The sequence below is a fragment of the Amia ocellicauda genome, chromosome 22 (assembly GCF_036373705.1).
Source record: "Amia ocellicauda isolate fAmiCal2 chromosome 22, fAmiCal2.hap1, whole genome shotgun sequence".
Lineage (NCBI taxonomy): Eukaryota > Metazoa > Chordata > Actinopteri > Amiiformes > Amiidae > Amia > Amia ocellicauda.
Window position 1 is genome coordinate 2335839 of NC_089871.1, and position 23377 is coordinate 2359215.

General features: G+C 43.0%; 1 protein-coding gene across 1 annotated transcript; it reads right to left on the bottom strand.

Moving 5' to 3' along the window:
* Positions 1 to 2254: 2254 nt before the first annotated feature.
* On the bottom strand, positions 2255 to 19877 carry LOC136718505 (multidrug and toxin extrusion protein 1-like). The gene is made up of 17 exons (XM_066696261.1): positions 19719 to 19877; positions 17067 to 17168; positions 12099 to 12167; positions 11597 to 11745; positions 11213 to 11255; positions 10137 to 10181; positions 9472 to 9569; positions 8828 to 8925; positions 8592 to 8705; positions 8313 to 8380; positions 7188 to 7296; positions 6440 to 6515; positions 5140 to 5209; positions 4536 to 4668; positions 4145 to 4239; positions 3528 to 3612; positions 2255 to 2928 (listed from the first exon to the last, which is right to left on the bottom strand). Exons 1-17 carry the CDS (start codon positions 19875 to 19877, stop codon positions 2699 to 2701), a joined length of 1743 nt encoding a protein of 580 aa, XP_066552358.1. The 3' UTR covers positions 2255 to 2698.
* Positions 19878 to 23377: the final 3500 nt, after the last annotated feature.

The window sequence follows — 23377 nt, forward strand, 5'->3', positions numbered from 1 at the left end:
TCATCCAAAAGTGCATGAGGCTAGTTTGATTCTGTATTGGATGTCCTGGTTGATGATCGTCTTCCGAGAAGATGCTTCCCAGGTATTTGAAGTATGGAACGATGGCAAGTTTAGAGTCTGAAATGAAGATGCCTGGTTCAGGTAGAGGACTGGAAACCCCCTGACACAGGACTTCAGTTTTTGAAATGTTAACTGACAGTCCCATTCTGGTGTATGCTCTGACTGCTGCTGTTAGGGTGGCTTGTAGCACAGTTTGGGTATGCGCCACAAAAGCACAGTGATCAGCATATTGAAGCTAACAGTCAAGCTGAGATGTGAGATTTGTGACAGCTTGGAAGCTCCTGATAAATATAGATTACCATCCAGCCTGAAATCCAGAAATACTCCACTATGTTTCTATATCTTTCTGCAGAAGTTTTGTGAAGCACAGGTGAAAGACATTAAGTAGGACTGGTGCAAGTACACAAGCTTGTCTTACACCAGTTCCTACTCTTAAAGGTGTCGACTCTTGACCACCAACAGTCACCTTGGCCATCCCCTCATGGAAGCACAGAAGTTTCACAAGCTTCTCTGGGCAGCCATAATGCAGGAGAACATTCCAAAGGGGTTCACGATTAACTGTCGAATGCTTTGGAGAGCTCTACAAAGGCAACAATTAGGTTTTGTTTTTGCACTCTGCTTTTTTCCTGCAGTTGGTGAGCAGTGAAAATAATGTCCACAGTACTCATGTTCTTCCTGAAGCCAGACTGTGAATCCGGTAGCAGGTCTTCAGTGATGTTTTCAGTCTGTGGAGCATAATCTTTGCTGGGACTTCACCAGCGACAGCAAGCAGGCATATGCCCCGGCTGTTGCTGCAGACAGACTCATCATCTTTGTTTTTATAGATGGTGATGATGTTGGCATCCCTCCATTGTTGGGGGATGCTCTTTCCTCCATACCTCCAGGATGAAAAGATGGAGAGCTCTGGTGCAGTGATAGCTCCCCTGTTTGAAGATTTTCAGCAGGGATGAAGTCGGGTCAAGGAGTTTTATTATTCTTCAAAGACTTGATAGCAGAGTGGACCTCAGTGAAGATGGGTGGCAAGTCAAGGTCCTGTTTAGTGGGCAGAGTAGGAAGCTCCTCCAGGACTGAGAGAGCAGCTGGGTTAGATTGGTTTAGTAGGGCTTCAAAGTGTTCAGACCACCTCTGGACAATCTTGAACTGATGTTTAATGAGGGTGGATCCATCAGCACTTCTGAGGGGGCAGAGTTAGCAACTTCTTGGTCCATGGATGATCTTAACAGATCTTAACAGTGTCACCATCACTCTTCCTTATCAGTCACTTCTCGCAGCTAATGTTGTTGCTCATACACAAAATATCAATACTGTACAAAATAAATGGCAATAATATTATGACTAATTATTATAATTAACATTAACCAACGGTGTTAAGTAGCCTCCCCCGCTGCTATGGTCCAGCCTGTTTCTGAGCCTTTTATTTCTCAGATGGGACAGTGGGTGAAGTGTGAGAACTGTTTCTCATAATTTCAGTAGAAGTGAAAACATTGAAAGAATAGGCTAGAAATTGCACACCACACTGAATTTTAATAATATAATTTTTGTATTGAAAATATGAAATATGAATGTTTATCAAATTCAAAATGTTCAATACAAAAAGAAACGGAAAATTGAACTGATAAGCGTTGCACGGGACCGCCTGGCGATGATCGTAAAGCAGCCCCACCGCAGTCATTTTATCCCCTAGCTGTATCAGTTCACTCCTTGGCCCCAAGGGACAGCAGTGTGACAGGGACTTTGTCTTCTGGGTCCTCAGCACAGTCCTGAAGGACCGATAAGTGGCTCATCTTCTGCTCCGTCTCCTCTGACATCTCCGGTTTCCCGAGGTCAATCTCAAGGAAGACGTCGGGATCCTGGCCAGCACTGACCGAGGCCTTCTGGTCTCCAGCCGCCGGGACCTCTTCCTCCCTCCCATTTCAACACACTCGCTAAGTAAACACATCCTAACAAGTTCGTGTTAACAGCTGAAGAGTTAGTGGTTGACAGGCCTGGCCTGCTGCAGGCATTTTATGGGCTGAGGGGGATGACGTCAGCATTGATGCGTAGTTACGTCATCATACAGTCATGATATTGGAATTATAGTTAAAATGTATCGCCTACTACTACCTATAGTTATAATATATGCAAATTATTATGCACATTAATCCTTTGGTTCAGAAACTTATTTCACATTGAACACATTACTCGTCTTTCTTGGGATAAATTGTTTATTCAAATATAGATTAATTAGACTTCAGTTGCTATCTTTATTTGATATGAAAAATATCTCTTCACATTTTTCTGCCCCAACTCCTGTTTACTTTCCTTAAAATCCTCCTAAATTAGAAACTCAGTTGTGATTGGAGTGTTCAGTCACACTGTGCTTATTTATTATAATCTCTCCGGGGCGGACAGAGTTCCATGTCATACTAAACTGTCCGAGATGTTTGCTTGTGCTTTTCAGTTCTGGTTTGCCTGCAGACTGAGCAGGTCCTTATGACTCTACAGGCTGAAGATGCTGCATCTGAGGACTTAGGGAAGTCAGGATATGAAGAGCTCAGCTGAGGCAGTGTGCCCCCCCTACTCTGCACCTGAAAGAGGTGGGACAAGCTGCTGGGGGTCTGATGGAGTGGCCCAATATGTCCATTTATCTGTCAGTCTCTCAGCCGAGGATGTTGGTCAACACAACGTTGATGATAACTCCGGCTGCCAGGATGAAGAGAGCGCAGCCCAGAGCCAACCCCCGGCGCAGGACCAGCGACCTGAAGGGCAGTGCCTCCCCCACGGTGCTGACAGATGTTCCTGCTGCCTGTCCCCTCTCATTCAGGCCCTCCAGCTCAGTGTGGCCCTTCAGTGGGTTGCGGTCCTCCACCTGCATCTGCTGCAAAGTGTCTGAACACACACAGACAAGCACAGCGTTACTCACCTCAACACACAGTCAGAGCTACACACATGGATTCTCACACTGATCTAAGCACACACTTGCACACAGTTTGTCCCTTATCACCCCTGAGCTCACCGTGAGACACGAAGGGAGTTTGTACTTGACCATGAATTCTGCATTTTGCTACGTCTGTCTTTTAATCACAAATTACTCACGCTAAGCTTTCAGATTGAAAGAGGAAGGAATCACATCTCTGTCCTCATGATAGTGAGGTTCAATAGTTTCCAGTGTACAAGACTAAGAAGCTCAACTTCAAATATATATAATATAGGAGTACCTAGCTTGTAAAATTAAAGGGGACGAGTGGTTTGGAATTATTCTCCACATCTTGTGGCACAAACTTGTATATCTACCATATTCATGATGTCACAGTCAAAACATTGAAGTGATTATGGCCTCTTTTTGACAATGTATCAGCCACGTTTATAAATCATGAATGTTCAGATTATTTTTATGTTGCTGTTTTATACCTGAGCAGACAACTGCATTTATTGACTGCAGTACACAGTGTGTGCAGTGTGTGGAGACACAGGTGAACGGTCTTTACCCTGTGAGGCGCTGGGGGTCTCGAGGCCATTCTCCATGCCGTGGTCTCTGTGGGGTGCGTTCTGTACCCCGGCTCTCAACAGCGCCTGCAAAACACACAGGTCAGCTCTGCTGCAACACCTGTCCCTCTGGGTTTTCTTACTACCTGAATTCCAGGTTTGTGTGAAGAGCATCCCTATTCATAGCTGACTGAGTGACCCAGCTTGGTCCTCCTGCACTTCACTGTTCTTTGGTATACACCCATGAGCCAGGTTTAAAATAGGTTTGCTTGTACTTTCTCCTTTGTTATCCTATACAGAGTGCAATATCAAATTCATGGGGGGAGGTGTATTACAATCCTTGTGAAATTGCATTCTTGGATTTTATAATTAAATCGTATACATTATACAGTCATTGTGTATTTAATCAAGTTGACTGAACTACAATCTCGTTCTTGTTTTTGAATTCTGAAGGCTCTGCTTTTAATACAGAACGTAAAAAGGCCCTGTTTGGTACCTCAGAGCCCATTTTGTTCCAACACTGTAAACTTTCTGCATATTGAAATGAAAAATAAATCCATTAAAAAAACTACTTATCTGAGTGGGCAAGCCCGTGTGAGCAAGAGGCCCAGGGACTCACCTCATCTGTGGCCTTGTTCCAGTTCATTTTGATGATGAAGACGATTAAGAAGCAGGACTGGAGCGCCACACAGATTAATAAACCTGTCCACAGCCCTGTGGAGAGGAAAAAAGTTTCAGAGAGTAAAATTGAGGGGGTGCTGCAGTCGGAGAGTGGATGAGGTAAACAGAGCCTTCACAACAGCACTTTCCGACCATTTCACCCTAATCCACCACATGTATCCACTACAACATCGATAATGAAAATGGCATGAGGTACACACAGTGTTGAAGTTGTACTTTGATAGTGATTAGTAACGGTCGCTGGCAGTCACAACAGCAGCCTGCGGTGATGAGCAATCGTGACATTATGGTAACTGGGCGTGTTGCTTCTGTCTTGGATCTTTCCTTACCAATGATTCCCATGTGCGCAGCAAACATTAGGGAAATTCCAATGGGAAGGCCGATAAAATAGTATCCCACCAGAACACCCATCGCTCCGATCTTCTGCTTGCCAGCCCCCCTCACCACTCCCGCGGTCACACACTGGAGAGAGGAGACGCACAATCACAACACTGACACTGTCACCCTGAGTACTGGGACACTGGGGAGATCTTTACATTCACCCTCTAAACTGAATGTAATTAGTGTATCAGTTTAACCTCAAACCTTTGACAAAGGGCTATTGCTGCTGTGTTGCTATGAGATATCGTGACAGAACAATCTTTAAAAACACAATGTATGTGGATTTTGTTTCCCAATATTTGTTTCTTTGTCTTGTTCGGTCCTTTGTTGTTGTTTTTTTTAAGGCAATTCGTCTTTGTCATCTATCACCCTGATGTACATAGATATAGTAAAGACCTGTGTTTTATTACATAGAGTTTTTCAATTTGTCAAGGATTTTATTAGGAAATGGCCCCAAGAAAATGGAGCTGATTTTACAGAGGACCTCTGTGAGATGTGAGGAAGCATAGAATCATGGATTAAAAACAACAAACAAGAACAAAGTTTCCTAACCGCTGTCCCGTCGAAGAAGTGGAACAGAGCGAACAGAACCATCACCTGCGAAACCCTCTCTCGAATCTCCCTGTGGACAGACAGACAGGCCCAGATTCAACCCAAACTGAGAGACATGCATCAAATACAAATTGTAAAGCTGGTATTTGTGGTCTGCTTCTTGTGTGCTAAAGCCTTCTTGCCTTGTCCCATTGGAACTCAGCCAACAAATACTGTACTGCACAAAGGAGTGGGTGGGTTAACAATTTAATGGAATCGGAGCGCTGTCACTGAGGCTGGGGAAAGGCTGGCCCTGCTTGTTCACCATCACATGGCCCAGATCAGACTCATTCGCATCATGTGGACTGAAGTTTCGGGCTCAGACCCCTGAACTGACTTCCTCAGTGGCAGAAGTTGAGCTCTAGCCTAGGGCCGAAAAGCTGGGAAGACTACAGACTATATACTGTAACAATGTATACACTGTTAGGAAAATGCTGATGTTTTTTAACAGAGCTCTTAATGCTAGATACACTATGGCACAAACCACAATTGTATGTCTCAAAAACAATAAAAAAGATCCCGTGCACTAAGAGTATGTTAACAAATACAGCCACAAAATACTGATTTAATTATTTTTATCTTGCATCTTCGCGTGCAAAGCATTGCTGTAGCGCTGCATTTTAAGTACCAAATTGGTACCACATTTTAGCGCCTTTTTGCAGAAACATTAAATGTTCATCAATGGCTTCAACGCCAAAATCAGTTAATTCAGATAAACAGTACCTTACACCACACACAAGTCATTACACTTGTTTAATTCATGTTTACTGACATTTCTGACTTCTTTGTGAGACTCTGAACACATGTGCAATCCTTTAGTCCATCTAGCCCAGAGTGTTTGTGTCTGTTCTTTTTTGGCGGATTAGCAGTTAGGGATCTGCACTCTGGATTAGAGTACTTTAGGTTCAAATTATAGGTGGGTAGACACAGTACTGATGTACCCTTTTGCAAGGTATTTTAATAATGAAAGGTACTGCTCTAACAAGTGGTTTGACAAATAAAATCAGTGAATATATACTGTTGTGCATTGCTGGTTGGGGCACAAAATAGCCACACAGAAGGTCACTGTAAATTATCACTTGGGAGCACCTGAGCTACAGGACTTCCCTGATTGGCCTCTGCAGCACTCCACAGTGCATAATAAATATCACTTCCCTTCAGTTTCCTAGACTCCGCCCAACCCTGAACAGTGCCACAAATATAATCTGGGTTAATCTGCTCTGCAGCTCCATGGAGAAGAGATGGCAATAAAATGACTCACAGGTCGTAAGTGAAGACATAGGCGATGACATCCTTTGTCCCCCCGATTATAGCAGCTACAAACACTGAGACCAGAACTGCAAGGCAAGGAGAACACTGACACGTAACAAACAGTCTATAACATGCAATGAGTAGGAATGTACAGCTTCTGGGGCTACAGTTCAGGTCCTTCTGAGATTATTAATTTGACCCTACAGATCCCATTGCTTTTCTCATTTTGATCTTAGAAACTTCATAGCATTGTACACCAATAAACCACTGGGAGATTTAGACATTAGAAACGAGTGACTTGTTTTGTACCAGTAGTGTCCTGCTGAAGAATATGCAGGCGTGTTTACTGTCTACAGTAAAGACCTGTATTCTTCAAGATCCAGTTGTGTCTGTCTGGAGAAAGTAGCGTTATTCATTGTGTGTTGTCACCACTGTAACCTCCCTGTGATTTCCATTGTTGCTGGTCACATCCTGATAAGCTTTTATGTACTGCATTATAATAGTTGGTGATTCTCTCACAGATGCAGGAGACCTCTGAAAAGACAGACCCAGTGTGTGAACACAAGCTGACATCTTGAGTGTGTGCTAAACACAGATGTGTAAAACAATACAGAAAATCACAACTAGTAGCAACACCTGGTGACAGATAAACCCTTGTCCACTAAACCCACAACTCGCTGTTTTCCCCTCTGTGTGTGTCTAAGGTTTGGACACCTAGTAGTGGATAATAAAGGAGTCCAGTAGCTCCACTCACTCACTTGCAGAAGCAATGCCTATTTTGGCCGACAGTTTTGCGTTCTCTTTGTTTCCAGCCCCCAGGGCATTGCCCACTCGCACGCTGACAGCCACACTGAAACCAAGAGGGAACTGCCAGGGGAACAGAAACACCAGTCAAGGTTAGGGTTTGGGCAGGTGATAAAAAATGCAACTTCATAAAACTGTGGAGTCAACCTTGCAGGCAGCAGGAAAATCCTCCCTGTCTGTAAAGGCTTGAAGTGTGAAAGAATGTGTTCTCTATGACTTCAGTGCATCATGTCTGCACTAATTAGAAGTAGGATGCATGACTTGTATTTTATATTAACTGTATATTTTACCTATGCACTTCTGTAATTGTTAAGCTGTAATTGTATTATGATTGATGTGTAATTTTGTAGTATTATTGACCTTTAGTATTAGGAAGTTTCCCTAGAAGACTAGAATGAGATGATCTGAGGTGACGGAGCACTGACGATGCACACTGTGGAACCATCACTGTCATGGAAATGGAAAACCTCTCCAAGGAAAGGGCCTTTAGCTGAGATCTGCTCCAATCTAGGTTAAAGTGCTCAGTGAGGCGTAATTAAAACTGAAACAAGTACCATCCAGACATATAGATCTTCATAATCTGTTTTCAGACTCGCTGCCCTTGTTTACACTTACTTTGTTCAATTTAAAACAAGGCTACAGAGTTCGATATACTAAACAATGTAGTAATCTGTGGCATCAATCCATATTAAGCTTAACTATGACCACGTACTGGATGCTTGGCAAAGCCTGAATGACCTGAAAGTGATATTTGTCTTCAGATTTGTATTTTGTATCACTGTGTGTTTGTCTTTGGGTCCTGGGATCACCAATACATTGACACAGATATGACCTTCCCCTGCAGGCAGCTGCCAAGGAACCAAGGCTTGTTTAAAGTGAGTATCGCTTTTATGTGCGTTTCTTGGGCTCTTGGCACATCTACACTTTTCATTTGGTTTTGCAATATAAGCACCCTGCTTAACACTAGCCTTGTCTGGTTTAAGAAAATGAGGAAAAAAAGCTAAGGTGAGCTCAGACAAAATCCTGTTCATTCCCAGTGTGATAGCGTACAGTTGAACCAAACATTCAAACTCACTTACTATGTATGCAGTGGTGGACAGATGGTGAAGGACAGACTGTGATCCCAACTCCACTTCGCTCACTAGTCCTGTGAAAGAGAAGGAATGATCAGAAAGCTCACAGACTGATGTACAGACCAGAAACCATGTATGGTCATGTGTCACAGAGTAGCTCAGTGATGTTATGCCATTTGCAAATACCTGCAATTGCACAGATGGGGTGGATGTTTTCTTTTAATTGTTTATTATTCAACAACAATCAAGAGAGACTATCAGCCTCAGTGAAGCATGCCTCCTGACCTGCCAGGAATCCTCCGAGCTCAAAGGTCCACCACTCCAGGCACATCATGAGCATACTGGGAATGGCCAGGTGGATGAAGGGACCCCATTCCTGCAAACACTCGGTGGACCAGCCTGCAGGGGGAGCCAGAGAGTCAGGGCCTCACAGAGCATGCAGAAAATGAGGGCTTTGGTTTTGAGTTAGATGCAGTACTGCCTTCACGCCAGTGTCTTTTCTAGATATGCATTTTCCTCACCGCCCCATGTTGCCTTGTGCAGTTTCTTCCAGATGATGTACGCATGCAGCAGGATTGTGAGGGAGTACTGGGAGAGAGTGTTGGCCGCCGCCGATCCGCTGCACAAAGGAAAAGTACTATTTAAATACAGCCGGATCTGTAATCCATTACATGTATGGTATATTAACACACCACTCCTATAAATAGACATTTGCAAATGGTTAAAATAAAGTTTTCCATTGTTTTTCATAAGAGCAGCAAATGCTCAAGCTACACAATATTTTGGGTTCTGTTAATATAATTTAATCTTGTTCTTGTACACAAGCCCCAGTGAGTATTCCAACGCCAAATGCCATCCAGACACTATCACCTCACGAATGGAAAAATCGGTCTTTGTCCAAATCTATACCAAGTTTGTATGCCCTTCTTAATAGTGTGCCTTGCGCAAATACTCACTGGAGGCATTTCTCACAGGGCTACAGAGTGTCTATGGAGCACGGTTTCCGAATCCTAGTACCGGAGACCCACTAACTTGCCTGGGGCTTTTACAAACTTCTCAAAATGAATCTGAACCTATATATTGTTTTGGGGGCGCACTGCTGTAGATTCCCAGTATCAATGAGAACAGAAACACAGATTCTGTCAAGCAGCTCGACAAAACTTACGGCACTCCCAGATCCAGCACATACAGAAAGACGTAATTTATAAGCGCGTTTAAAACATTGCCCACCACACCAGTGATAACCTGAGGCCAGATTATACCCTGGAAAATAAGAAAGAAAAGACATTCAATAGTCAAAAGACACATTTAGGTGTTACAATAGATGTTATGAGAATTAGCAATTTACTCAATTGTTACTCCACCTGTGTTGCCTACTACTGTTATAACTCTGCCTGTTACAAAAACATCACTGAGTGAAATAGCTGGCGTTGTTTGAGAACTAGCAGTAGGCACTGGTATCATTGCCCGGGCATCCACAGTATAAAGGTTACTGGGATCTAACTGAAGATTAGAAATTAGAATTATACAGTGCCCAGCTTGGAGCCAACAGTTAAGCATGGAGGAGGTTCAGGTCTGATAGCACATATGCTGTTTGAAAACTGACAGTGTCATGCTTTCTGCCCACAATACCCCAGTCTACCAGCAGAAGTCTTCGTCGTCTGAGTACTAACCAGTCAATCAACATTCCTCTACACTCCGTGCACTCGCTCTTCACCCTCTGCTCTCATTTGTCAATCAACCCCAGCCACTGTTATCTGCTTAATTTTCACCAAGTGGTTTGCTCGTTATTATACAGTGTAAAATCTCAAAATACCAAGTCCTTCTGACCTGATTCTGCAGGTATCTTGCTTGCAGTTGACTGAGAAATGCTGCCTGCAAAACAAATGTAAACATAAGGACAAATGGTGAGTTGAAATGGGTTTCCACACCCCCAGGCAAGAGCAGGTATACTGTATACTTGCTTAAGTCAACGAGTTAATTATCAAATGTGACATGCCAAAGTGCAGGGTTCCCTGGAGGCTCAGCTACTATGCTAGTGCACTATTGCACTAGTCTTTATAATAAATCAGTTACTCAAGTTTTTTAATACGCCCCGCCTGCCAGTTATGTTGTTTTGTGTGTAAACCAGTTCATTGTAATGAAGCTTTTAGATGATCATGACAAAACATCTTTCAACAACTTCTGCCTTCTGAGCAACAAGCTCTCTGACCAGTTCATAACTCTATTTTAATGTTAACATTAATTGTCTTGTAAAGTAATTATTAACAATGTTTATGACCAATATTTCTAGTAAGGTTGTCTCCCAGTGTAAATCAACAAATCTCCATTCCTAACAAGATTAGAAAATCTGTAAGGTTTAACTTTATACCAGGGCCATGGTCCTGAGTTGAAATGTTGTGATTGGGTGCACAGTACATGTTACTTTCAGAGCTTGATCAGTAACCAAATCAACAACAGTCCTTAAAATGAGTTAAACTGCATATTTTGGTAAATATGCATACTTGTATTGTAAATTACAAATGGCACTGTTAGTGTGTCATGGTGTTGATACAGATTGACAGCACCCTGCTGACATCTATTATTTGATCATCTATACCCAAGTGCTACTCAATGTTAATGTGAAGATTAAAACATCAGTATAAACAAAGCAATTACTTGTTTTTTTGTTTTAGTATTTTTAATCTTTAATACCGGTTTATTGTCATCAGTCAAATTGTCTTGAACTGTCAGAACTAATGACTCAGAATTAATTGAGCCAAATAGGTGACTCGAGCTGGGTGTGTCAAAGTCCCGATTTTGTATGACTCCTTACAACTCTGCTTGGTGAGTACCAAAAAGTGTCTAAAGAGCCCACAAGTCTGAACACAGTGTTTAGGGAATAGAGATTTCAGTATAGTACTCACTGGAAGAGCGGGCATAAATATCTTCACATAGAGCTGCGACAATCTGCAAGAGAAAAGATCAAAGGGCTTCAAGAGCAGATCAGATCCCATGAGAAGCTTTAATGTGTAACTAAGGCATGGGCTGTCCTGAAAGGCCTAAAGACGTCCGTGTGCTTCAGGAAAACTCAACAACTCTGTCTCTCGCTTTAGCTGTTCACGTTAAGTGCCTGTAATGGCTCTTTCCATTTGTCGCTTGCTGATGGGTGTTGAGGGGTTTTGGGAGATTGAAGTCTGAATCATTATTTCCCAGGCAATGTAATGGAGCCCGATGGTGATCTGAGCTAACTGATATAGATGGTGTGCACAGAGAGGGTCCCTCGAGCCCCAGCCCTGGCCTGAGCTGACCTGGCCACCTCGGGGCTCTGTTTCACAGCCAGCAGGATGGGCTCGGTGTTGATGAGAAGAGCCCAGCAAGGGAAGCAGGCCAGCAGCAAGATCAGCACCCCTCTCTGCAGGATGACCCCCACACGCTTCAGGTTACAGCCGCCGAAGGTCTGCAACACAAACAGGTCAAAGCAAGGGGTCAGGGGTGCCGTGTGATGCCGGTACACTCATGTGATCCATGGAGGTTTGTGCTTTTCATTAGTGGATCAGAGAAAAACGCATGCTATCTGTCTGTCTGTGCAGACGTATCCATTAATAATTGGAGGCGCTTGCAGAGGTGAGCTCAGAGCAGGCAGGATAGTTTTCTTGGTGGACAGGACAGGAACAATATATGTAAATAGGTAGCAGTACAGAGAGATAATTCAGTAATTCACATTTCTGGGTGGTAAACATTTTTTTAAAGATGATGGAAGAAATAATCGAATTTGATCAAAACACATTAAAGACATTAAAAGCCCCTTACCTGAGATATCAGTGTGTCACAGGCAGACGACAAGCCTGATCCAATGGAGATCCCTGTAACATTTATAACCTGGAAGACAGGATGAGGAGAGAAACGAGATGGCATTGTCCGCCAGACACAATACAGAATAGTCATTCACATGTGAATGTGTCTATACACCTCTACCCCGATATAATGCGAATTGGGAAGTAAGGCAGTAAAGCAAGAGTAGTTGATCCAAGCAAATGTATAGCATTTTTAATATTCCGATCTTCAATGCATTCAAAATTGGTTTGTCTGTAAGTCTTAAAAGTTATATTGTTGAGTTTAAATCAGTTGATTTGAAAATTTTAGCTTCACTTTTCTAAAAGTTTAAAGTCCCATCTCTAAAATGTTACAAACTATTAAATCAGTTAACAGTTCACATTACTTAATGTACATGTAACATAAGTGACAAGCAATATTGTTCACAGCAATTTGTGTAATTTATTAAAAGCGTTTTCTCATATTTTGTGAATTTTACATTTTACTAAGCATTGCACACAGACCTAACAATGAATGAACAACGAACATGAATGAAGCCTACCCCCCTTGCTTGCATTTGCCACTGTTTAGTATGTTGTTAATACACTGTACATTTTAAATACGCTCATACAATTAGTGTTGTAATTTAACAACCATTGTAGAACAGATTTATTTACTGCATACACCGTGTTAGCTCTATCAAAAATGATTTTCTGACTCTTATTAACGGAAAAGTTCGATATAACGCTGTTTCACCGATAACAGTAAGAGATTGGGCTCCAGAGCAGCGCGTTATATCAGAGCAGAGAGATTCTACACATTTCTGCTCAGTTTCATGTGACTGATATGTGTGGAAGCAGAGGCATGGAAGCGCTCTGTTACAGGTGGACTGTCTGCAAGTCATCCATTGTTATTGTTAACCTACTGTAACCCTGCTCCAAGCATAATCTATTTCACTGTTGACTTTCAAATCAAAAGACAGCCATTGCCGAATAGGAAGAGCCTTCTGACATGCCAATCAGTGAAAACATGTACCAAAGCTGCCCAATAGGGGCCCTGCTGGCAGGAGGAAGACAAGCCCCCGGCGTCTGTGAAAAGTCACCTCCTGACTGCAGCTGCCTACCGTTTCTTCTTTCACCTTGCCAGTGATACAGCTTTCAGTCTCGTTAGCTTGCATGCATACTAAAAGTTGGAGAAGTGTGCTCTCTTGCTCTTCGGAGTCTGATAACTATCTACTTGTGCTCTTCGGAGTTTATATCTTGGAGCTTTTCTTTTCTTCAGAGGTAAGTGTACAGCAGGAGTCTTGCTCGGAGACGGCTTCAGTCCCTCTATTGAAATCTGCCATTGCGATCATTACTTCCTGTACCATTTTTTTCCAGATTTGAGTGAAGGAAGGAGAAAGGAGTGAGAAAGCGAGGCTACTCCGGCTGGAGCAGTCTCCTGCAGTTTTGGTCGGCTGACCATCCTGACCGCTTCTCTTCCAATCTCCCGGTTGGGGAATCCACACATTGACTCGATCTCTGCCAGAGTTTAAACAGTTTGGGACATTGAGAGCAACACGACCGACCTCCCTTGACATCATCTGTCGACCTCTCGACCATTCTGTCAACATCTCGACCAGGCTGTCGAAACTCTCAACCAAACGCGTAAACCTTCTTGACCATTCCTCATCGACCTCGACCACCACTGTCAACCTCTCGACCATCCCTTGTCGACCTCGACCACTGCTGTCGACCTTCATCGACGTTTCGACCTTCCATAGACCTCCCGACGATTCTGTTGATGTCTCGACCCTCGACATTGACAACTTTGACCTTAATTTTGCTTAAACGGGTGTTTCCACTGGCTAAGCGTCTGGACGCATCCGTGTTTTGTGGATGGTTAACAATCTGGTGCTAGACGTGTCCGTCTCCGTCCCCACTGAGGACATGATTCGCTTTCAGAATTGGAGGTGTGTGTTTGACTTGCAGACACAGGGAAGAGATCAGATACATTGTGTCGGAAGATATAATCTCAAGTGCCGTGTGCGATCACGAAGAAATTGCAGTTTTATTAGCAGCATGGAGTGAAATCCACGTACAGAAACAATGACTGATTACAGTTAATATCCGAGTGTATTAAAAACGTGGATTTCACAGGACCGGTGCAGTGCCGTGATTAGTTAAAATAAACTGAAGGATAATAATTGGATCGGTAGCAGACGATGTTATTAATATTTTATGATTCAGCCACATCGCTGGGGAGTTTGTTCCAGATTGTGACAACCCTGTGTGAAGAAGTGTCTTCTGTTTTCTGTCTTGAATGCCTTGAAGCCCAAATTTGTGTCCCTGGGCGTGTGCGTCCCTGCTGATCTGTGGGAGATGTGGAGGAGCTGGAGCTTGTGTCTGCATATATGATGGATTTGTTGCGCGAGGGAGGGAAGCCATGGGGAGATCCCTCACAGCCATCTCAGGCTTCAGGCGGAGGAACATACAGCAGAGGTGATACGTCACATGACTGCACTAGGTCTCACAGTTCACATAGAGAAAAGCTCCCTTGAACCCGCACAGATGGTGGGCTTCTTGGGAATGAAGCTAGACTCTCGGGACATGCTTGCCTACCTGTCCAAAGATGAAGTGCCTCGCATCATTCAGAAGGGCATCGACTCTCCAACTGGTCAAGTTTCAAAAACTGTTGGGGCTGATGGCGGCCGCCTTGAATATTCTCCCCCTGGGACTCATGCACATGCGTTCATTACAACGCTGTGTAAATGCCCACAGGCTACACCCAGCGAGAGACAAAAGCCCCCCAGTGATCTCAACATGCTGGCAGGCACTGTCATGGTGGAGAGATGAAAACAATCTGTGCCTCGACTCCCCCCTCGGATGCCCACACAGATGGGAAGTCATCACCACAGACACCTCAGGTACAAAATGGGGTGCTGTCTGGAATGGGATGGGAGTCAGAGGGATGTGCAGCAGTCTCTGGTCATCCGCTCACATCAACGCACAGGAGCTGCAAGCAGTACGGCTGGCACTGCACCACTTTCGCCATGTTCTGACAGACAGGTATGTCCTGGTTTGGACAGACAACACGTCGGTGGTTGCCTACATCAACCACCAGGGGGGCCTACACTCTCTGCTCCGTGTCCAATACAGCAGCGGACATTCTCTCCAGGGGAGGTCCAGACTGCTCAGAGTGGAAACTGAATCCTCAGGTGGTGGGACAAATCTGGGGACAACCTCTTTGCCACATGGACAACGACCCACTGCCCTCTGTGGTTCTCCCTGGAAACAGGAGGTGGTCCCCTGGGCATGGATGCTTTTGCTCACCCATAGCCGCAGGAACTGACACTGGAGAGGATTCGCCAGGACGGAGCCCTAGTCCTCCTTATCACCCCAAGTCCTCCTGATCACAACTGTCTCGACCACTGGGGGGTGGTTTGCAACGCTGGCACAGATGATCAGCGTGGATTCATAGCAGCTTCCACTTCGACAGGACTTGCTGAGTCAAGCAGAAGGATTGCTATGGCACCCCAACCCAGCGGTTGTGGGTTTGGCCCCTGAAAGGCACCGCCTTTCTAGGGCTGCTTGATAATGTCGTGGAAACGCTGCAGTCGGCAAGGGCCCAATATACTTATAACAATATACTTTCTTATAAGTGGACAGCCTTCCAGCACTGGTGTCTAGCCAGACATGTGGATCTGGTGTTGTGCCCCATGTCGACCATTGTGTGCTTCCTGCAACAGCTGCTAGAAGACAGGAAATCTGCATTCACATTGAAGGTATATCTGGCTGCCATCTTGGCATGCCATGATAAGATTGACAATGTCTCCCCTGGAAACCCAATTTCTGAAGGGTATGAGACCACCAATAAAGGACACAATTCCAGCCTGGAACTTGGAATTAGTTCTGCAAGGACTTAGTGGTGCTCCCTTTGAGCCAATTTCCACAATAGAGTTTCACTTTCTCTCATGCAAGGCAGCCTTCCTTGTAGCAATAACAGGAGGATTAGGCAAGGAGGATGAGTGAAATTCACGCCTTGTTTTTGGTTAAAGCCCATCTGATCTTCTCAGGAAGCAATAACAGTGTTACTCTGAGGACGAACCCGGCCTTCCTACCTATCGTCATGTCGGCATTCCACATTAATCAACCGATTGTCCTGGAGTCTTTCCATCCCCCTCCATATACATTGGATGAGGATGAGACTACACACACTCTGCCCTGTCCGGACTTTGAATGCAATATGCAGAGGACTGTGCACAGCCACATATCCAACCAGCTGTTTGTCTACTACTGTTCCACCACCAGAGAGCGAGGGCGGTTTCAAAACAACAACTGGCACACTGAGTGGCGGACGTGATCTGGCTCACCTATGAGACTGCTAACGTTCCCATGCCTGAACACATCTCAGTGCACTCAACAAGGGGACAGGCCACATCATGGGCTCTCTTTCATGGAGACTTCAATGCTGCGACCTGGTCCAGTCAACAGACCTTCACGAGGTTCTACCGCCTCAGCGTGGTGGACTGGCTGTGCCCAAACTTGGGCACCCAGGTACTTCAAACAGCTGGTCCTCAGGTGCCGTGAGGCTCTGCTATGCTTGCCATGATGGGATTGGGACTTAAATCAGGTGTCAGGACTCAGGACTCTGTTATAGTCTTCCCATTCGGTAATGGCTGTCTTTTGATTTGAAAGGGAGGGATAGGTTATTATCATAACCCCGGTTCCCTGAAAAAGAAAGACAGCCATTACCCTTCAGGGGTCGCTCGGCCAGAAGACCTTCCTGATGAAGAAATGGCAGGGAGCTGCAGTCAGGATGAGACTTTTCACAGATGCCGTGGTGGGTTTTCTTCCTGCTAGCAGGGCCCCTATAGGGCAGCTTTGGTACATGCTTTCAATGACTGGCAGGTCAGAAGGTTCTTCCCATTCGATAATGTCTGTCTTCTTTTTCAGGGAACTGTGGTTATGATAATAATCTACTTACTGCAGTGGCCAGCGCAACAGCAGCTAGCTCGGTCTTGCCCAGATGGCCACAAAACACGGTGCTAACGAAGCTTATCATATAGACCATAAGCTGGGAGATGAACTGGGAAAAGGAGAAGGTTGTGAGACACCATACAACATCCATTTACAATACTTACAGCGAGTGCTTACCTAACTAAGGAGCAGTTCCCCTGAACTATAACTACTGGTCTACATTTTAAAATGCCTCTATGTAGGGAAACAGCCCGTGTTGGGATTGCTCCATAACCGTGGATGTAAATTGTAGCCTAGATATTTATGAATGCAAAATACATAAATTACACCCATACATAAATACAATCCAAATCTAGATCTTTGTAATAGTGCACAGAAGTGTCCTCTGGTCTGCAGATCGTGATTGTTACAGATTAAATCAAATGAAATCTTGAGTATTAAAATCCAATCTTGGAACAAGCTGTCAGCAAAATGTAACCAGCCGCTCTCGTAGAGTTTCAGTGGGAAAACATCATGATCCATAAGGCAGAGGTCAAAGTATTCACTGCCCAGCGTGAATCCCACAAAACATTTCTGCCGTTGGAGAAGAAACAATTCAATTGTTCAATTTCTTCTCATTTTTAACTAGACAATCTTCTTGTCTCCTCTGAGCAGCGCTACACTGGAGCCGGTAGATGTGACAGTAAATGTTGCGCTCCTGTCCTGTGTGCTGACTGTAGCTGTAGTTGGGATTTATGTAGAGCCACCATAACTGGATACTTCAACACAAACTGCATGCTTTCACGATAGTGAGATTTTATTTTAGGACACGAAGACCCACCATTTTAAGCTCAGCTATAGGTTGATATGTGATCTAAATAAATGTGGAGAGTGTTCAGTCTTACCACAGGTCCTGCTAATTTTACAATGTGGAGCAGCTCCTCTCTGTAGTTGATCGGTATTAAAGCTCGCAGATGACACAGGCAGCTGCTGGAAACCGTCCCAGCACTTGATCTCGATTTGGTTGAGGTTTTCTCAAAATGAAAACTGCCGTCTGAATCCATATTCTCGTCCATTTTCACAACCCGGTGTGGTGGAAAAATCTCTCCTCAAGACAAACGACAAGTGTCTCCTGACTTACTGCCATGAGATGAACCAGTTTGTCTGACCTCATGTGCTTATGAAGGGTACTTTATACTCAGGATCAAAAAGTTAATAGTTAATGGTGATGGCTCTTCTTGGCTTGGTGTATCCTCATGAGAAAGTGTCAGTTATTCCATGTAGGATTAATCATGTAGCCTTTATAGTGATCTGTGTGATTTTATACCATAGCCTTGGAGATATCTTGGTCTGATAGCAAAAATTTAACAAGTTAAAAAGTGGTCAGTGATGGTAAATGAAAAAGGAAAACCCATGCAGGAATAACATTTAAACTGTCCTGAATTGAAATTACACAGTAACAGAGTTAGGTAAGTAGTTTAAACAGAGTCATACTGGCCCAGTGACAGACAGACAGACAGACAGACAGACACGCATGGTTCACTTTCACTCACAAACTCTCAAAACAGTTACTCATTCTTCAGGTACCAGCAAAACTGGTTCCAAACAATTTGATGCAATGACAAAGTCATATTCAGCCCCTCGTCCCTGTCTCGGTCTCTCTCTCTCTCTCTGCCTTTATAGCAGAAAGTTGCTTTGATGCAAATGTCCAGTCTTGGATCAGCTTCTAGGTAATTCTGTGGGCACCTTGGTGAGATGAGGTCAGAACCAGAGGAAACCAGAGAATCTGCTTAGATGAACATGTGAATGAATGAATACACTATGTAACACAATTTTTGTTCCTGAGTAGTAAGTGTTATTTCCTAATTGCTTATGCCTCAAAAGTATAGAAAATGGCTATTATTCCACAATCTTTGCTTTTGTGACCTATTTCCAATGAGAAAATGGGTGAATTTGTGTCTTTTCGTTCACATAACGTCAGAAAGAAAATACATATGAATTCAAATTAACATGTATTTATACTAAAGTAATACAAAAATGACTACAAAAGATTTAGAAGTGAGTAGTTTTTCGAGATTTACGATTATACTGTAAATCACTTTCACGAATCAGCTCCCAAATGTAGTCTCCCATCATGTTCTCGTTACATGATAGCAGGCATTCAAAGTCCAGTATATCCTGATGGAAGTGCTCGCCTTGCTCCTCCGAGTACACTCCCATGTTCTCCTTGAATTTATCAAGATGAGCATCAAGGATATGGACTTTGAGGGACATCCTACAGCCCATTGTGTGAGCTTCTTGGGGAATTCATTGCACTCCAGGATCTTCTTTATCTGTGGTCCGACGAAGACAATGGCTTTGACATTTGCCTCAGACAGCTTAGGGAAGAAGTCTTGAAGGTACTTGAAGGCTGCCGACTCCTTATCTAGAGCTCTGACAAATTGTTTCATAAGGCCCAATTTGATGTGCAGTGGTGGCATCAGCACCTTCCGGGTGACCACCAGTGGCTCCCACTTGACGTTGTTCATCCCCACAGAGAACTAGGTCCGCTGTGGCCAGTCCCGCCTGTGGTAGTGAGCATGGTGTCCCTGCTGTCTCAAAGGCAAAGATAGCAGGGAAACTTGGTAAAACCGCCTTGGAGATCCATCAGGAATGCCACCATTTTTAAGTCTCCTATGACCTCCCAGCCGTACTCATCATACTTCAAGGCGTCCAGCAAGGTCTTGATGCTGTTGTCATCCTCTTTGAGGTGCACCAAGTGAGCCAGGGGAAGAGACGGGTACTTGTTACCATTATGGGGCAGCACGGCTTTGAAGCTCCTGGATGAGGTGCCACTCATTCTGGTTACAGGCGATTCTGATTGCCTTGAACAGACTGGTCACATTGAGGCAGAAGGAGAGCCCATCTTGACGTGTGAAGAAGCTGGGAAAAGGTTGGTGACACTTCCTCTGATCTGCGACTTGCACACTTTCATCCGACAAGATCCACTGCTTGAGCCTAGAGATCAAAAGCTTGGCATTGGACTTGGTCTTTTTGGTTGGGGTAGTATGGGTTTCTCTCCTCAGCTCCACCTTTGAAATTGTCATCTGGATTTACAACGTCTTCCTCGCTCTCTGACTTGCTGCTCTCTTCTAAAGATGGCTACTCTCTCCGGAGGCATGGGTACGGGGAGCCCATGGCAGTGTGGCACTGGGGCGATGGATGAAGGAAGGTCTGGATACGTGATAGCAGGGGCATTCTTGCCAGTCCGACGTTTGGAAGGGTCCACCATGCAGAAGTAGCAGTTGCTTGAGGTCAGTGGGTTCCCAAATTCTTGGGATAGTGAACTTCATGGCTCTCTTTTCCCCTCGCATTTTTTTCAATAACATTTTAAAATTGTAAAACATTTACAATTTTAAAAATTAACCAATTTTATAACATAAAATTCCATCCATCTTATTGTCCATCTTACACTCCAGAGTTTTTTTGCAGTGCTCGCAGGTGAAATGAGGTGCCCAGGGTTTGTCTTGATCCCTGACAGTCATGCCAAATATGCCTTGTAGGCCTCACACGTCTTAGCAGATGCTTCCACGGAGTACTTTTTTGCTCTTGTCTTGATAAATTGGCCGCAGACATAGCAAAATGCGTCTGCCAGATGCTTGCAGCCTCTTGATGCCATCTCAGAAAAATGCAGATATGTATCCACTTAGGCAGCAGGAACTAAACTGAACTGGTTGGCTTAAGGCCCCTGTATTTATACTACTATTTATATTACTGGAAAGTTCTAGAAAGTTCTAGAAGTACTCCAAGTTTTCTCAGCACTGAATCTATCTGGAATGTTCTGGAAAATGGGTACATTTCAAAATATCCCCGTCCTGGTCATAAAAGCAAAGTTTGTGGGGAATAATAGCCATAAGCAATTAGGAAATAACACTTACTACCCAGGAACCAAAAAAAAATTGTAGCATGGTGATATCATATCATATATCAATTTCATGAGTTTTTACCAATAAAAAATAATTGTTCGCCTTTCCCTAAAATGTATTTTTTAAATTGTTATGCGTTGTATACTAGTCTTTGCATCAGGCCACACTACCAAATACTACTGTGTTGGTGCGTTCTCTATTTTGTATGTGATAATGTGTCAAGTGGTATATTATCTCCCCACCATGTGTAATGGTTTCTTTTCTTGTATTGATTACACTTTTTGTTTGTCTGTTTTCAATCTGTAAAGCTCTGTTGCTATCCTGCATAGGACGGTATACGAAATACATTTTGATTTGATTTAATTGATTGATTAATTGATTTCTAGTCACAAATTTGTATATCTACCATATTAATGATGTCATTATCAATATTAAGTAAGCTTGTACTAGACTAAGAGGGTCAACTTAAAATATATATAATATAGGCCCTAGGTATTTCTTATTTTAACCTGGAAAAATAAAGGGGACAAGTGGTTTGGAATTATTCTCAAAACTTTGTACATCTACCATTACTTTTGTGCCGATCAACAATATTATCATATATGATGACAATGATCAGCATAATCTGTTTAATTTGCACTTTGCCTCTGTGATGGGGGAAGCACATTTTCCACCCAAATACTGCTTTTAAGTGCATTATGCATGCATACTACTTTCAGCTGAAGTTGATTTGAATACATAGCTATTAAAAACATTCATAGCAAAACCATGTAATTTATCAATTACAATGTAAAAGTCTCTCTTTCTCTGTCCTTTGTGTTCTGAGCAGTGCGCTCTGGAGCAGCGCGTCATCTGAAACCTGCCTTATCAGCTGAGAGTTCCAGGGCTTTCAGAGGGTCTTTGCATTGGCTAGATATCTGTAGAATCACGGTCTGTGATTGGGTAAAGAAATATAAGAATCAGAAAAAAATAAAATAATGTATTTTCCGGTTTAATGGGCTACAAGGACTCAAACTCAGAATGACACTTTATTGTCACAGTTCTTGCTCATGGAAGACCGTAATCTCAATTAGTGTATTTGACAGAAAATCCTTTACCCACATACGTTTTATAAATGTTTCAATATGTTGAAAAGTAAGAAGTAGCCTCACATAGTTTAACTGTCCACAGGTGATAGTGTTGCAGTGAGCTTCGTTCAGAGACAACCGAAACTAAATAAAAAACTAAATTGTTAGGATACTAAAACATGCACATTGTATATAATGTAAAAAAAAACTAATGTGTAAGCAGTGGATTTTACTTCCTCTTTTGTTAAATATACAGGCCTGGTCTAATTATGGTGAGTAAATCCGATACATGGTTGAGAATTGGGGTACATGTGATGTATCGAACGTTGTTGCTCATACACAAAATATCAATACTGTACAAAATAAAATAAATTCTCCTGGCAATAATACTATGATGACTAATTATTATTAACATTAACCAATGGTGTTAAGTAGCCTCCCCTGCTGCTTTGGTCCAGCCTGTTTCTGAGCCTTTTATTTCTCGGGTGGGACAGTGGGTGAAGTGTTTCTCATAATTTCAGTAGAAGTGAAAACATTGAAAGAATAGGCTAGAAATTGCACACCACACACTGCATTTTATTATAATTTAAATATGAATGTTTATTAAATTCAAAATGTTCAATTAAAAAAGAAACGGAAAAATGAAAATATGACCACCGCTTTTGCCATTTTTAAATTTTCCAGAACTTTATAAGAATTTAATTGATAAGCGTTGCAAGGATTTAACTGCCACGCCTGCAGGGAACCGCCTGGTGATATAAGGTAGATGTCTATGTTTTGTATGTATTGTATTTTTAATATTGTCCATAGCCCAGAATAAGACTAAGAACAGAAGTAACCAATAATTTCAGAATTATATTGAAAAATGTAACAGATTTATCAGACTCATGAGGATCTAACCATGAGGATCTTTAACTGTATACAGAGTGCCTCAGGCATCAGAAATAAGAAAGAAAGAATATGATTCTATTATAAGACAAATGTTAAAGTAATACAAAATATACATTGAATAAACAGATCAATACTAACAATAATAAATAAATAGTCATGGTGTCCCCACAGAAGAAAAATAATTTGTTTGTTAAACATCATGTTATGGACAAGTTCTGTAAAGTCAAATTAAAGGAAATGAAAGGCTAGAAGAGAGCCTAGTGCAGCCCTGACAGTCTGTGAAAACAGGAAATATGAGACAGACAGCCTGATGTAAAATCCAGACAGGAGAATGTTAACAGTTTAGTGACATATTATAGTCTTTCAGAAAATGTTTTTTTTTATTGGTACATAGCATATAACCACTTCTTAAGATTGCAGATGTGTGCCGACCTGAAGTATATAGCCACTTCCTTTTAAACTTTCAGGTGTTCTAC

Bases quoted from the DNA above. Each gene is read 5' to 3' on its own strand.
- LOC136718505 (XM_066696261.1), bottom strand. From the start codon at position 19,877: ATGAGTGGCACCTCATCCAGGAGCTTCAAAGCCGTGCTGCCCCATAAT. The intron at 17,169-19,718 runs GTCATAGGAGAC...TCCTTTTCCCAG, and splicing joins ATGATGAGTACGGCTGGGAG to TTCATCTCCCAGCTTATGGT. The intron at 4,240-4,535 runs GTAAGGAAAGAT...TCCTCTCCACAG, and splicing joins TGCGCACATGGGAATCATTG to GGCTGTGGACAGGTTTATTA.